We start from the raw sequence: 12892 nt of genomic DNA on the forward strand, positions 1-12892 counted from the left end.
AGGGCAGAGGGGACAAACACACACTTGGCCGAGCTGTCAGCATGCTGGCTGACAGAGCACAGGCAAGGCTGTCAGCCAGAGGGAAACAGGAAAAGAGGAGACTTGACCGTTGTCCTGAACCGCGGGGGCAAAAAATTACCACTCTTTAAGGTTATTAGTTTCCAGACACATGCACAAGGAAAGAAACTGTTCAGCAGAAAAAACAGCCCCAACCACAGTACAGCTGTGGTTTACACACTCTTTCCTTCTCCTCCTCCTACCTTTGACTCCAGCCCCTGCCCCATACTCCATTCCAGCAGCACTCTAGCTCTCAGCTACATGTGCTCTTTCACCTGAGAGCTTAACTGTGCTCCCTGCTGAGTACCAATCCCTGCCCTTCCCTCAGCATGAACATGCAATTTGAATAAAGCAGCGAGTTGTAAAACTAAACAAAAAAAAACACAACAAAAAAACCCACACACCCTACTTTGTCCTTCTCTACCTTAAATCCAAGTTTTTTTTTGCTCTATGAAGCAGTGTGACAAAACCAAAAAAATACATACAAGAAGGAATTAAAGTTATTACAAATACATATAAAACAAATAGCTAAGCTAAGTGAATTCCCAAATGGGATATGAAAGTTAAGCTGGCTTCCTAAAAAGAAAGGAAAAAAAGGACCCCCCACCAAATCAATTTCGATGGTACTGTGCATGTGGCACCTATTTTTATGCCACAAAGAAATCCATTTCTAACAGACTTTTGAAATGGACGGTACAAATAAGTAACTCAAGTTGTAAATAGTTGATTAACTCCATTAAAGCAGGTGGCCGGGGAAGGTACAAAGAACCCATTAATGGTCCCAACAAGAGATCAAGACTAAAGCACAGGTTCAGCCTTAGACAGAGAATCCATACACCCACATGATTTTTGCAGGTACTTGTCAAGAGACATTGGCAAGTCCCACCAGAAGGCACACCACTATAGGAAAGCATTCCTTTTTTCTCTGGTATGTGATGCTATTTTTGTATATAAACAGCAACAAAAAACCCCTATCTCCCAATACACTACCTGTATTTTTCTTTTCTCAGTACACTGTAATGAAGTATTCTTCCCCACAACACTTGAATTATTTTTTCCTGCATCACAAATTAATTTAGTATTATTAAATTGGTCAAAGCCAGCTGCTCAGACCACAGCTCACTCCATCTGTACAGTCACTCCCCTAAGACAGGCACAGACACTATATCCACATGATTTATAGACTGAGCAGAGAATTATTTTTTTCTGTTGCTTAGTCATTAATTGCCTCAAGTAGAATTCTTACCATACAGTTGTGTATTTTAATACTTACACATACAAAACCCACTCTAAGTTAATTACATGAAATAAAAATAGAATTGCCTTCTTCCCTAGAATGCTTTAAAAACAGATGCCAATCCACCAAGGATGAAGGCCTGTGTCCTATTGATGCAGTATCCATCAGCTTGCAAGAGTTCCATCTGCATTTCCAAATAGATGAGAGCTAAATGTAAGGCACCACAGTCCTCCTTCTCCTCAGGGTGATGGTGGGTGCAAATCAGCATCTCCTGGGCGACTTGTCTAAGGGTCATGAAACTCTCTCCAGCATTTATTTTAGCAGCTGTTTTCTCTTTTTCAGAAGTGCATCCCTAAGAGCCAGCTAAGCACAAAACAAGAGGGAAATATTCAGGTTAGGAGCATAGTAACTGAGAAAACACCGCTACTACATCAGAACTCTGTTCAATTTCTTTAACCTCTGGTAAAAACACTAGGAGCTCATCAGCTCAAACTGGGAGCAATCATGCAAATGCTAACAATTAAGAGTGGCAGAAACATTGGGGTTTATGTACCTAAATTCCACAGTACAGTTAAAGAGCTGGGCATTACCAAACCATACACAATGAAGATTAGAACAAACTACTGACTCACTTCAAACAGAAGCAAGAAAGTTACAGTTCAGCTGAGAGGTAAGTAAAATTGGTGTTTTGTGAAGCAGTATCACAAAAGGGGAAAGGAAGGAATCTTTACAAGTGCCATTATCACCCTAAAGAGATATTATTGTACATAAAACATTTTAAGCTGGTAAAGGAGCTAGCTCTGGACTAGAGCAAGCAGGCCATTTTATCTTACCACCAAAAAGTGCAGCAGAATGCAAAAACATACAACTAAGATCCTCCAACCCACTCTAACAGGAAACCAACTTTCACAGGAAAAAAAGTAGGAATAAATGCTGTTAAGCCATTACATTTGAATTTAAAACATTAATAAGGACAAAATCCTTCAAGATGGTTTTTTTTACAATAACTGAGCCAAGTATAACTGTAAACAGCAGCTTATTTAAAGTGTCTGGATTGTTCATTTCCAACCTATAGAGGGTGTTTTGAGAGCTGGTTTCAATGTTGTCAGCCCTGAGGTGAGGCAGAATGATGCCCACTAAACGTGCAGAGGACATGGACTAGTACTAGTACACAGCCTCCTGATCAACAGAAAAGCTTCAGATATTCTCTACTGGATCTACTAATAGTTCCTGTCTTGCCCTTCCTAAGGCAAGAAATTGCCAACAAATATCATTTGGATAAGGTATATGATCCTGGAAACAACTCAAAGTTCAAGCAGCATGCAAAGACTGGCACTAAGCACTATCTGGGAAGAAAAAACAACAGGACCACTGGATTGTTTTACAAGTTTCTTGAACACATTTGGATGAGTTGAGTTAATAACACCTTGTAAAACCCTAGACTAGCAGGGGCTTCACCACTGAGAGCAGCATTAAGTGTCAAACTGTTTAACTGAAGTTATGTTTTCCTAAACAGCAGCTACAAGTAGCTAATAAGCAGCACTTGAATCTGTTCCTCAGGAAAGGAACATTTGTGACAAGCTATTAGATGACTTCTAGGCCAGGACAGATGAGTCTGTGATAGAACAGTATCAAGAAAAAGGTCAGACTATGGAGAGTGAACCACAATCTGCAAAGCAGCTCTTCCTCTGGGGCAGGACTCAGACAAGCCAAGCCAAGTTTTCCCTGAGTTACAACAGCAACACCACAAATTGCTGTTCACACTGCCACATCCATCTCCAACATGAAACGTTACCTGTTTCTCCCTAAAGGAACGCTTGTTCTTGGTCCGGACACTATGGCTGTATCTCATCATCATGAAGTTCTTGTTCTTCTGCTTTTCTTTGTTGGAAGAGCTGGCAAACGGGTTAATTTTGGTTTTCTTCTTCACAAATTCTTTTCTGTCTGTTTTTCCAGCCTAGAATAGACAGTGCAATAGAGCAACAGGGGGTCATGTTCCTTCATCTATCATCAACATCACCTGCCTGATGGTGACAGGTTCTATGGCACTAACAACAAATCTGGGTTCAGCATGACTAGGTTCATACATGCCTTCTCCCATACAGGCTGTATTTGTTAATCCACAGTGAAAATTTGGTCTGTTTGCATTTTCATGGACTGTTTATTTGTTACAGCCAAGATGTAACAGCAAAGAACCAAACAAATTACCTCTCAGAACCCACATAGCAGCTAGGCACATACCTTAGATATGCAGCCTCAGCATTTCCTCCTGCACAAGACAAACCCAAACCCAGAAGAACAGGATATAAGACACACCAGTTCCTCACCTTTGCAGTTGCCAATCTGGTCTCCTTGTCCGACTTGGGTTTCTTATGCAGATGTTCAATATCTCTGAGTGAAAGCAACTCCCCCCTACACAAATCCAATAAAGGTCACCATACAAAACTTCAGGTGGTAAGAAAAAAAAGATGCCCTCTTCACCCTTTGTCTCTTACCCATCCTAGGCCACTGTCTCCCCATCAGTTTAGACACAAACACTTGTTCCCTTCAGGCTGCTCCTCATGCTTGGGATAGCCATTACAAAAGTCACTCATTTTTCAAGTCCTTTTTTCGCCAAGTGTAAGAAACACTGGAGCTATAACCAGGCAGCTAGTGCTACAAAATGCTCCCTCTCATGCCTCTTGGCCTGAACAAGTCAAACAGTCTCAAAGCTTCCATAAGATGTTTTCCCCAGGTCTAAGAAAACAACCACCCCCAGATGCATTTTAGGCTCTGGCTCTCATGAGGGAGCACCGATCAACAGCAGAGCTCTGTGCTCTACTGCAATGAAGAGCTGCATCAGTAGAGGATAGGTAGAAAAAACACCCTCAACAGCCTATAACCTACCTGCCCTCCTCCTCCTCTTCATCATCTATTTCAATATACTTCCGTTTTGCAGCTTTGCCAGGTGCAGAATTAAGTTCTTTGGAAAGCTGGGCAAGACGTATTTTCTTGAAGTCTTCCTGAGTTAGCAGCCTACTTGTACTGACTGCTGCAGCTTTGGCTTTTCGTTCCTCTATAGGCATGCTTTTCACTTTTTCTGCCTTTGGAAAACAAAACAGTACAAAAGAATCAGAGCTTTGCAATCCACTCAGTACAAAAGAATCAGAGCTTTGCAATCCACTCCTGTGCCACAACCCATGCTCCATACCTCCCAAATACACATCATGCAACGGCAATATTGTTGGGAAATGCTACAACCAGATGTCAGGCTTTTTCCTTGTCTCATATCCAACATCTAGTGCCTGGAGTACACACACATCAGATTTTGGGAGTGCAAGCTCTCAGCTGATTATCACAGCTCTGAAGGCATTGAGCCCTCAGATATAACTCCTACTTCTCCCATGCTAACAGCACATGTACTTCAGCAGCACTGTTGAACAGCACTTCAGCCTCACTGCTTCAGGACAGCTTGCTCTGAAGGCCTGGGTAGTTATTTAAGAGCAGCTACATGAAGGTGAAGAGCAAGATAATCTGGTCTGCAATTAACAGGACTCATACGTATTTCACATAGAAGAGACTTGGAACTCACTACTTGTTGCTGCTCCTCATCCGAGGAGTGATGCACATCAATCCATTCTCCATCGTCATTGTCCTCCTCACTCAGGCTAGCACTTTCCCAGCCATCTGTTCACAGAACAAGTACAGAGCTGTTAACACAAACTCATAATTGATGCTTGGATCACCTGCTGTTGCTGCTTTTCCTTTATTTCACTTATCTCCTAACTGCATTTTGCCCTGGGACATAATCCATGCTATGCTCTGTAAAGCTTAATTCCCATCTCTAAGGCAAGATCCTAAAAACAAGGTGCATTTGGGACAGCCTGAAGCACCACAGAGTTAACAGACACTGATTCTGCTCCTCAGTAATAGTGCTCCCCACTCCCAGCCACCTAAACCAAGAAGAGAAGTACTGTGCTTTATAGCTGGGTTAGTCAAGACAGTCAAAGCTGCTGTGCCAGCTTCAGCAACCAAGCCCAGTGTTACAGTGATCACTACAGTCTGTCCCATCAGGGCCTACATTCCTCCAGCACAGCCCCTGCAGCATCTTCAAAGCACTCAGACTTCATTTGTCAAACTCTGCCTTGCTTTTAACAACTCTTCCATCTCTTTTCCAACTCAGGCAGGGTTTCCCGAGTGTGTAAAGCATTTACAAAGGAACTGAATTAAATAAGCCAAGTATTACATCCACCTACTATTTTGGTGTTCTATAATATTCAAAAGGTTTTATTTAGGAGAAGCTGAACACGAAGTTCACAGCTGTACTGTCTGTCCCTCTGCTTCCCATCTCAGTGTGTATCATAAAAACCCAAACAGTACCAAACCCCACTGATAAACTGCACTTACTCAAGGAGAGACATGTGCAAGCCAAGGCACAGCACAGCAGGAAATGAAATGCACAAACACCAGGTTCCATGTCCACATAAAATCTTAGTGATGGTGATGCCCAAACCAGAATTTTTAAAGAAAAAAGGCCAACCTTCCTCTTGGGCTCCTCCCTTTTCCTTTTGATCCTCAACCTCCAGTACTTCTGCTCCTGGAATGTAGTCTTTGGCATCCAGTTCTCCATATTCATGAATCCTAGCTTCCACTGAGGCCTCAGTAGGCTTACCCTGTACATTAACAAAACATACATCAAGCAAGCTGCTATTGTAATATCCACCAATCCATGAAAGTACCTGGAAGAACAAGAGGCTCCAAAGACCTTTCCTTACTTTATGTGGCAGAGTTTAATGACTTGGGTTGAATGCATCTCAGAAAATAGCTGAACTTCAGGAGCATGGCTAACCATGAGTTAGATGACTGAACTAATGAAATGTGGATAGCACACCATGTCCAAAGGCAGCAGGCAGAGGAACAACACAGACTTGACTCCACCTTCTCAAGAGGATATTGAGACCAGTTATTTTTGAGCATGTCAGTTTTTAGTGAGTGCAAAAACACATGAAACACTTACCCTGAACTTCTTCTGCAGCATCTCTGGATTCAGAGAGCGGAACAGGTGGATCAGAGTTCTTGCAGACATCATCACATCTGCCCAGAAAATGAGAGTCAGGAAAAAAGCAGAATTCTGAGCAAACCAAGAGCTCACACAGACCACCAGCATTTACAGCTGACTCATGTCTAAGAGCTTATGGCTCCCTCTGATTTCTCTAATGTAGAAACACAGCACTTCCTCAGGGCTAACTCTTCTAAACAACCCCTTGTCTTGCTTTATTTTTGTCCATTAGTTCCCCTGCCATAACTACCTTTGACTTTTTCCTCCCATGGCTACACACTCCAAATAGAGAGACATAACCCAAACATTCAAAGTGGTCTCAGCCTGTAAAAACCAATTAGGGCAGCACTGCCATGAAGGCTGTAACTGAAGACCACATAGCACAAGAAAAAAAATTAATTTATAGTGGTATCAATGTAATATTTACTTTTATTTTTATGCGTCTTGTACTGAACAAGGTCTTGGAGCAGATCTTCAGTCATGGCTAAGGGACACCTCGCAGTGATTTCTTTTATTGCGTTGATTCTAAAAATAGAGAAAATGAATTATTTTCTCAACACCAGTTAGGACAAAGTGCCACTTACAGACTAAATTACCTTAAACTTGAAGATCCTTATATAGCATTTATACAACATTTGTAAGAGGAGAAAATCATTATAAAATACTCCCAGCAAGAATATAGAAAGTTGAAGCTAACATACTTTCAACTCAAGCAGCTTCTTGAAAGCATGGCACAAGTAACAGGAATAAGTAGTAAGTGGTTTAAAAAAATTATGTATTTTACAACATTTGGAGTTTGACATAACTCATACAATTCTGTACCCACCCTACAGTCATGACCTCCCCAGAATTCTTGTCTGTGACAAAGTTGTTGGCAATGGTCATCAACACTGACTGGATAATCTGAAAAAAAAAAAAAACCAAAAACCCCACATACTTAACACACTTAGGTGTTATTAACAGACACATCCTTTTTCATAAAAAGACACATCAGGACATGTCAGTACAGCCCAGGAGTAATTTCTAAATACAGATTTTATTGCAGAAAAAAACATCTTTTTTTTTTTCCCTTTATGAAACGCCTCAGAATTTGCAAAAAATGCTGCAATTACTATAAGCTTTTCCAACCAATCTGACCAATTCCCCTTCCCCCTCCCCATGCAAACAGCTGCAATTCCATGCTGCCCTGCTGCCCATTTAATATCCATCACAGGTAGAACACTGACCTCAGGTGGTACCAGCTGATGTGAAGCCTGTGCAGCAAACAGAAGAATCCTTGTCACTTCTGGAAGAAAAAGAGGAAGATGTCAAAATTTATTGCTGCAGCTTGCTCCATCCAATAAACACATCCCTTAAAACTCAACAAGCTGCTCAGTCAGGCCCAAAACCACTCAAGTCTGAAATTCTTTGGGACAACTGTTTCTCCTCTCCCACCAAGCATTAGGAACTCCTACAGCCTCCACCCAGCCACAATAGCCAGCTGAAGCAAAAGGAAATGCCCCAGAACTGCAGTTAAACCCCAGCAAAAGGAAGCAGCATAAGGCAGCCATGCTTAGCTGGTCAGGATTAGGGACTCATTCTTTTTATTCCTTTGCTCAAATCCTCCAGCAAGGAGTCCCAAGTGCACACAGCCTCCACAGAAGTTCAAAGCACTTGGCTCTTCTGGCAGTCGAGGACTTGTACTTCCTTTATCCACACTGAACTACTCTAGCTTCCCACCAAACCACTGCTACCTGTTTTCTCTGCTGCTTCTATTGAATGCCTGTACATGAGACATGAGGGATCAGCAGTACCTAGAGTAACTACTTACCCCTCTGATGGGGCTGGAGGAACCTCTGAACAAAGGGGTAGAAATTAAACAGAAAAAGCTGCAAGGCAAATTACAACATGTTATCTTCTTGTCTTAGAACTTGAGGTCACCTTCATAAGATGACACATGTTAAAATCATCTCATTCTAGTGTACTAACCAAATGTGTCAAGATTTTACAGCAAAATGTTATCTCCTATGTTGAGTTTGATATTTGTGGCACAAGGAAATTAACTGCACCAAGATAAATACAGGTGTATTCTCTTTGCATCTAGTCCTTACCATTTAAATCCTTATGTGCTCTGAAACTCCCCAACTTGGACTGGATTACTCTTCACTTAATTCAGTGCTAATATTTTATTACTGAGTAGTTCACATAAAAACCTCCAAGTGCAGTTTCCTTCTTGTTCAGCACCACCTGACTGAAAACTCTGTGGTCAGCACGAGCAGCTTCCCAGGAAGGTCCTGGAAGCACCAAGTTCTCCTCTACTCTTTAAGTTCAGCTCCCCTATTCCAGAGCAATAGCTTTCTCTAGGAGAGCTCAGTTAGTACCAAAATGTCTGTACCACTGTGCCATTCCATGAGGTGTACTGGCAACTCCCTGACCATCCCTACACACTTCTGGACATGCAGAAAAATTAAACCTTATTTCCAGAGGTACAAGGCTAGAACATGCCCACAACCAAACCAGGCTGCTTACCAACATATCACCATAATTTTATCCAAGTACATACCTCATGTATTCCAACAAGCCTGGATATTAGGTCCATGAGCATCATCTTCACTTCAAATCGCTCCTTGCTGTTCTCCAGCTGCTTCAGCAGTTTCTCAGCAAAGTCTGGAAGAAGTAAAAATGGTTTTGCAGAAGACTGAATGAGCACAACACAGAACTCAAATGGGATTACAGTCAGAAGAGGCAGTTTGACTTCTTATTTTCAAGGCCCTGTGCACTTTCACAGAAGAAATTCAAGGTGACCAAAGCACTTATTCCAATTAGTTATTTCACTTCTCATATGCCTAAAAGGCCTGCTGTGCACAGGTTCAGCAGAGGGAACCAGCAGATGTTCCCCAACACCATAAGCACTGGGTCAGCACTGAAAACACAATGTTTAGATACATTTTGGGTTGATCTGAGAAAATTACATCTCCAGATGTTCACTGGAACAGATGACAACCAGATCAAGTGCTGTTAAGATTAACACAAACTGCACTAAGAGAATTCACTGCACACTCACCTTGGGGATCATGAATCAAGTGAATGGCAGAGAAGTTGAACACCTCTGGCTTGCTCTTCTTTTTCTGCTTCTGCATGGAACCAAGAGTAAAAGATATTTTTCCCTTTTTATGAGTAAAGTGCTTCAGTTTCAAGGCTGCTGTCAACAAACTGCAGCCTCATCAAGAAGACTTTAAAAACTGCCCCTGTTTTCAACCACACAGCAATATCTGCCATCTGCAGCTAAACAAGCAGGGCAACGACAGGACTTCTGCAGTAGAAGGATTAATCCAAGGTGATGGGAAGTCATACAGCCCTCTCCTCACCTTGAGGACCTTCATGGCTTTCTCCAGTTTCTTCTTGCGCTTGGTGGTCTTCTTGTTGGTGGCATAGCGCATCATCAGATCTCTGGCCGTGGGGCCATCATCCTTGGGGAAGGAACACAACACTCAGGTAACCCAGGCTTCAAATGGCAATCACAGAAACAAACTACCAGTAGTTTTCAATACCACATACTCTGAAAATTATTCCACTTCCTAAGCATCAAAACACAAAGGTACCAAGCATCTGAAAATAAAAGAGCTTAGCATTTCTCTTTTAACAGACAGCAAAGACATCCTGCCATCATTTGGGGCCAGATGTCAGACACTGAAATTGTGAACCACAGAAACATCTGGAGACAGCTAGGCAGGACAGTGAGTAGCACCCAGGCAGACAGATTGGCAAAGCCAGAGTCACCAAGATAACAGAACCAATAACAGGTCTGAAAACCAGAGAAGGGAAGTATTCGGTCACAATACCCACCTCAGACTCTGACTCACTGCCCTGTTTCTCATCCTCATCTTTCCCAAGGAAGAACTTCAAACCAGCAACTAATACCTGAAAAGTATAGTGAGATTATGTGGGACAGAGTTTACAGCCATCCTACACCCATACCTTAAGCTGTGCAAAGACTTAACTTTTTAACAGGCACAGATCTGTTCAGAAAATAAAGCAAGTTACAGCCTGAAAGCCACAAGTATTTTACAAACCCAGGCAATTTTAGCTGCCCATCATCACTCAGAGACAATCAGAACCAAAGAGCACCTGAGATACCACAATGCCAAATTCAAAGCCACCAATTGTCTTTTTATCACCCTGCAAAATAATTTCAACAGTCACTCCATGTCAACACTGTCAGAAGGCCCTACATAGGCAAGAGACAAGGTGATCCTCAGAACTCTCAGCTTGCATTAATTCATACCACTTAGCTGGTTACGTTTTTCATTTTCGTTGGCTGACTGTTATTGAATGGAACTACTTTTGGACCTTCACAAGGCAAAAACTTGTCTCAAGCCATAGGACAAGTTTTAAAGCCTCCAGAGCCAATACAGAAGGCCCAATATTCAGTCAAGCCCCAGGCAGGACAGCTGCTCTCCTCAGTTAACCATGGGCTCACAGTGCTGATATTAAGGAGGTGATATCCTGGACAGCCTGTTCTGAAGAGCAGTGAAAAGAACATCCACACTCCACCTCCTCCCATGATCGCTATTTTGAGAATTAAACAAGCAACAGACAAATCAGAGAAGTTTGTTTGCTGTAACAACCTATTAAGTTGCATCCACATGAAGAAAGCAGCCAAGGTAACATCCAGTATGTCAGTTATTTCTGTTCTCACCTTGGTCACTTTGGAAAAGCAGGCAGTTGTGATGACATTCACTGTTTTGGCATCATTCCTGGAAAAAAAAAAAACACATCTTATTTCAAGTCTAGCAATTTCACCTCCTCAGAAAATTAGTTCTCAGCAAATATTGAAGTAACTCATTTCACACAAGACATTATTTCTTCTCAGCTAAATTCTTTGGCCTAAGTTACAACTCCACTGGGCTACAATTAGAAAATTATTTATGTCACTATCTCCTGCATTATGTTTTGTACTACGTGCCACAAATGATGCCCATGTGCCCAAGAAAGGGCAAACAGACACAGGCCTGCCAGACCCACCAAATATTCCTTCTGTAAAGCTCTATCATCACATCCAGAGATATCTTGGCAGCAGTGGGATTGCTGTCTCTCAGCATGGTGTACATGAAGTTCTGCAGTGCCTATAAAACAAGTTGAAAAGATCTTTAGAGGTCTTCCACAACAGCAGGTCAGTTCAAAGTACACATGAAAGCCAAAGCACCTACCGTGTTCACTTTATTGTTCTTGTGTTTAGCATTGACATTCTTGATGTCTGTCACAATGTGAATGTACAGGGTCTGCAAGTGGAGAGATGACAGGGAGTAACACACAGAGGAACACACACCCTGTGCCCAAGCACTGACACGGGGCCCAGCTGATCACCTCTCAGATCATCACTGACTTCCAGCAGGAAAAACAACAGGAAAGCATCCTATGGAGACTCATGCATTTGAAAACCATGCTGAATTCACAGTACAGCAAGGCAGGACCATGAACAGCCTCAAATACTGCTTCAGATTCTGTCCCTGCCTATTCAGGCCTGTTCTGACAGCCAGGTTTTTCACCTGCAGACACAACCAAACTCAGCAGCAGAACTCGGTTATTCGTCCAACACAGAGCTGGAGCCCTGCCTCCAGCACTGACTGCTCAAACACCTGAGCTATTTTAAAGTCTACTTTCCCAACCAAGCAGAGAAGAGCTGCTTATTCCAGCATCACCTCTGGCAAGATTTTTGTCAGCACACCTTACCTTTCGTAGCAGTTTATCGTGGCACCGCAGCAGTTGAAAGAAGAGCTCCAGTAAACTCGTGGGATTTATTAGATTCTTGTTTCTCAACAGGATCAGAGCCTTACAGAAGGTCTGTAAGAGAACCCAAACTTCACATTCCTCTCCAGCTTCTCTGGATTGACAAGCAAACCCCAAGCTCTCAGCTCACACCAAGGGCAGGGTGAGCCCAAGGTGGTCTCACCATGCGCAGGTCGGGGTCCAGGACCGTGTGATGGTACGAGAGCAGCTCCTTCAGCTGCTGCGGGAAGCCGGCCATGTGCTCGGGGTAGCAGTGGGCAACCTGCAATGGACAGGGCAAGTGAAGGCTCTAGAGTACATCTGCACTTACCTCACCGGCCAGGCAAGGGGCACGCAAAGACCGAGTTTAATTGTTTGTATATCACTAATAGTCACGGAGGCCGGTACCGAGCACGGGCTAACGCGGGGCTCACCTGCGCCAGGAACATCAGCAGCTCGGTCAGCTCCTTACTGGGCTTGTCCGGCTGGAAGGTGAAGATCTCCACATGGGACTGGTAGTGGTGGTACTGCTGCAGGAACTGCACACACAGAGAACAGCGGCAGCTGAACAACACCCGCCCGTATGCCGTGCCCGTCCCGCAGCCCGCCCCAACCGCTCCCCGGTCCGCACCTCTTCGGTGTAGGAGGTGGGGTCGCGCTTGATGAGGTTCTGCAGCTGGGGCAGGTTGCTGGGCAGTTTGTTGCCCTGGCGGCCCGACATGGCTGCGGGCACCGGCACCGGGAGCGCAGCACACGAGGGATCAGCTGGCCGCCGCCATCTTAGCCCGCCCTGGCCGCCGCCATCTTAGCCC

At 43.4% G+C, this 12892-nt stretch overlaps 1 protein-coding gene across 1 annotated transcript; it reads right to left on the bottom strand.

Annotated features, from left to right (window-relative positions):
* Window positions 1–770: 770 nt before the first annotated feature.
* On the bottom strand, window positions 771–12892 carry SDAD1 (SDA1 domain containing 1). Its single transcript, XM_021529567.3, has 22 exons — window positions 12712–12892; window positions 12515–12619; window positions 12265–12363; window positions 12045–12155; window positions 11522–11593; window positions 11337–11437; window positions 11011–11068; window positions 10158–10232; window positions 9680–9781; window positions 9376–9445; window positions 8875–8978; window positions 8143–8200; window positions 7559–7617; window positions 7159–7235; window positions 6760–6857; window positions 6291–6367; window positions 5814–5946; window positions 4866–4960; window positions 4181–4377; window positions 3622–3706; window positions 3090–3251; window positions 771–1657 (listed from the first exon to the last, which is right to left on the bottom strand). Exons 1-22 carry the CDS (start codon window positions 12799–12801, stop codon window positions 1607–1609), a joined length of 2079 nt encoding a protein of 692 aa, XP_021385242.2. The 5' UTR covers window positions 12802–12892; the 3' UTR covers window positions 771–1606.

The sequence above is a fragment of the Lonchura striata genome, chromosome 4 (genome assembly GCF_050655825.1).
Source record: "Lonchura striata isolate lonStrDom1 chromosome 4, ASM5065582v1, whole genome shotgun sequence".
Taxonomy (NCBI): domain Eukaryota; kingdom Metazoa; phylum Chordata; class Aves; order Passeriformes; family Estrildidae; genus Lonchura; species Lonchura striata.

What these genes read in the sequence shown, in the direction of transcription:
- SDAD1 (XM_021529567.3), bottom strand. Translation starts at nt 12,801, where the DNA reads ATGTCGGGCCGCCAGGGCAACAAACTGCCCAGCAACCTGCCCCAGCTG. An exon ending in CCACCTCCTACACCGAAGAG is followed by an intron (nt 12,620 to 12,711) that starts GTGCGGACCGGG and finishes CTGTGTGTGCAG; the next exon opens with TTCCTGCAGCAGTACCACCA. An exon ending in TGCTGCAGAAGAAGTTCAGG is followed by an intron (nt 5,947 to 6,290) that starts GTAAGTGTTTCA and finishes GTTAATGTACAG; the next exon opens with GGTAAGCCTACTGAGGCCTC.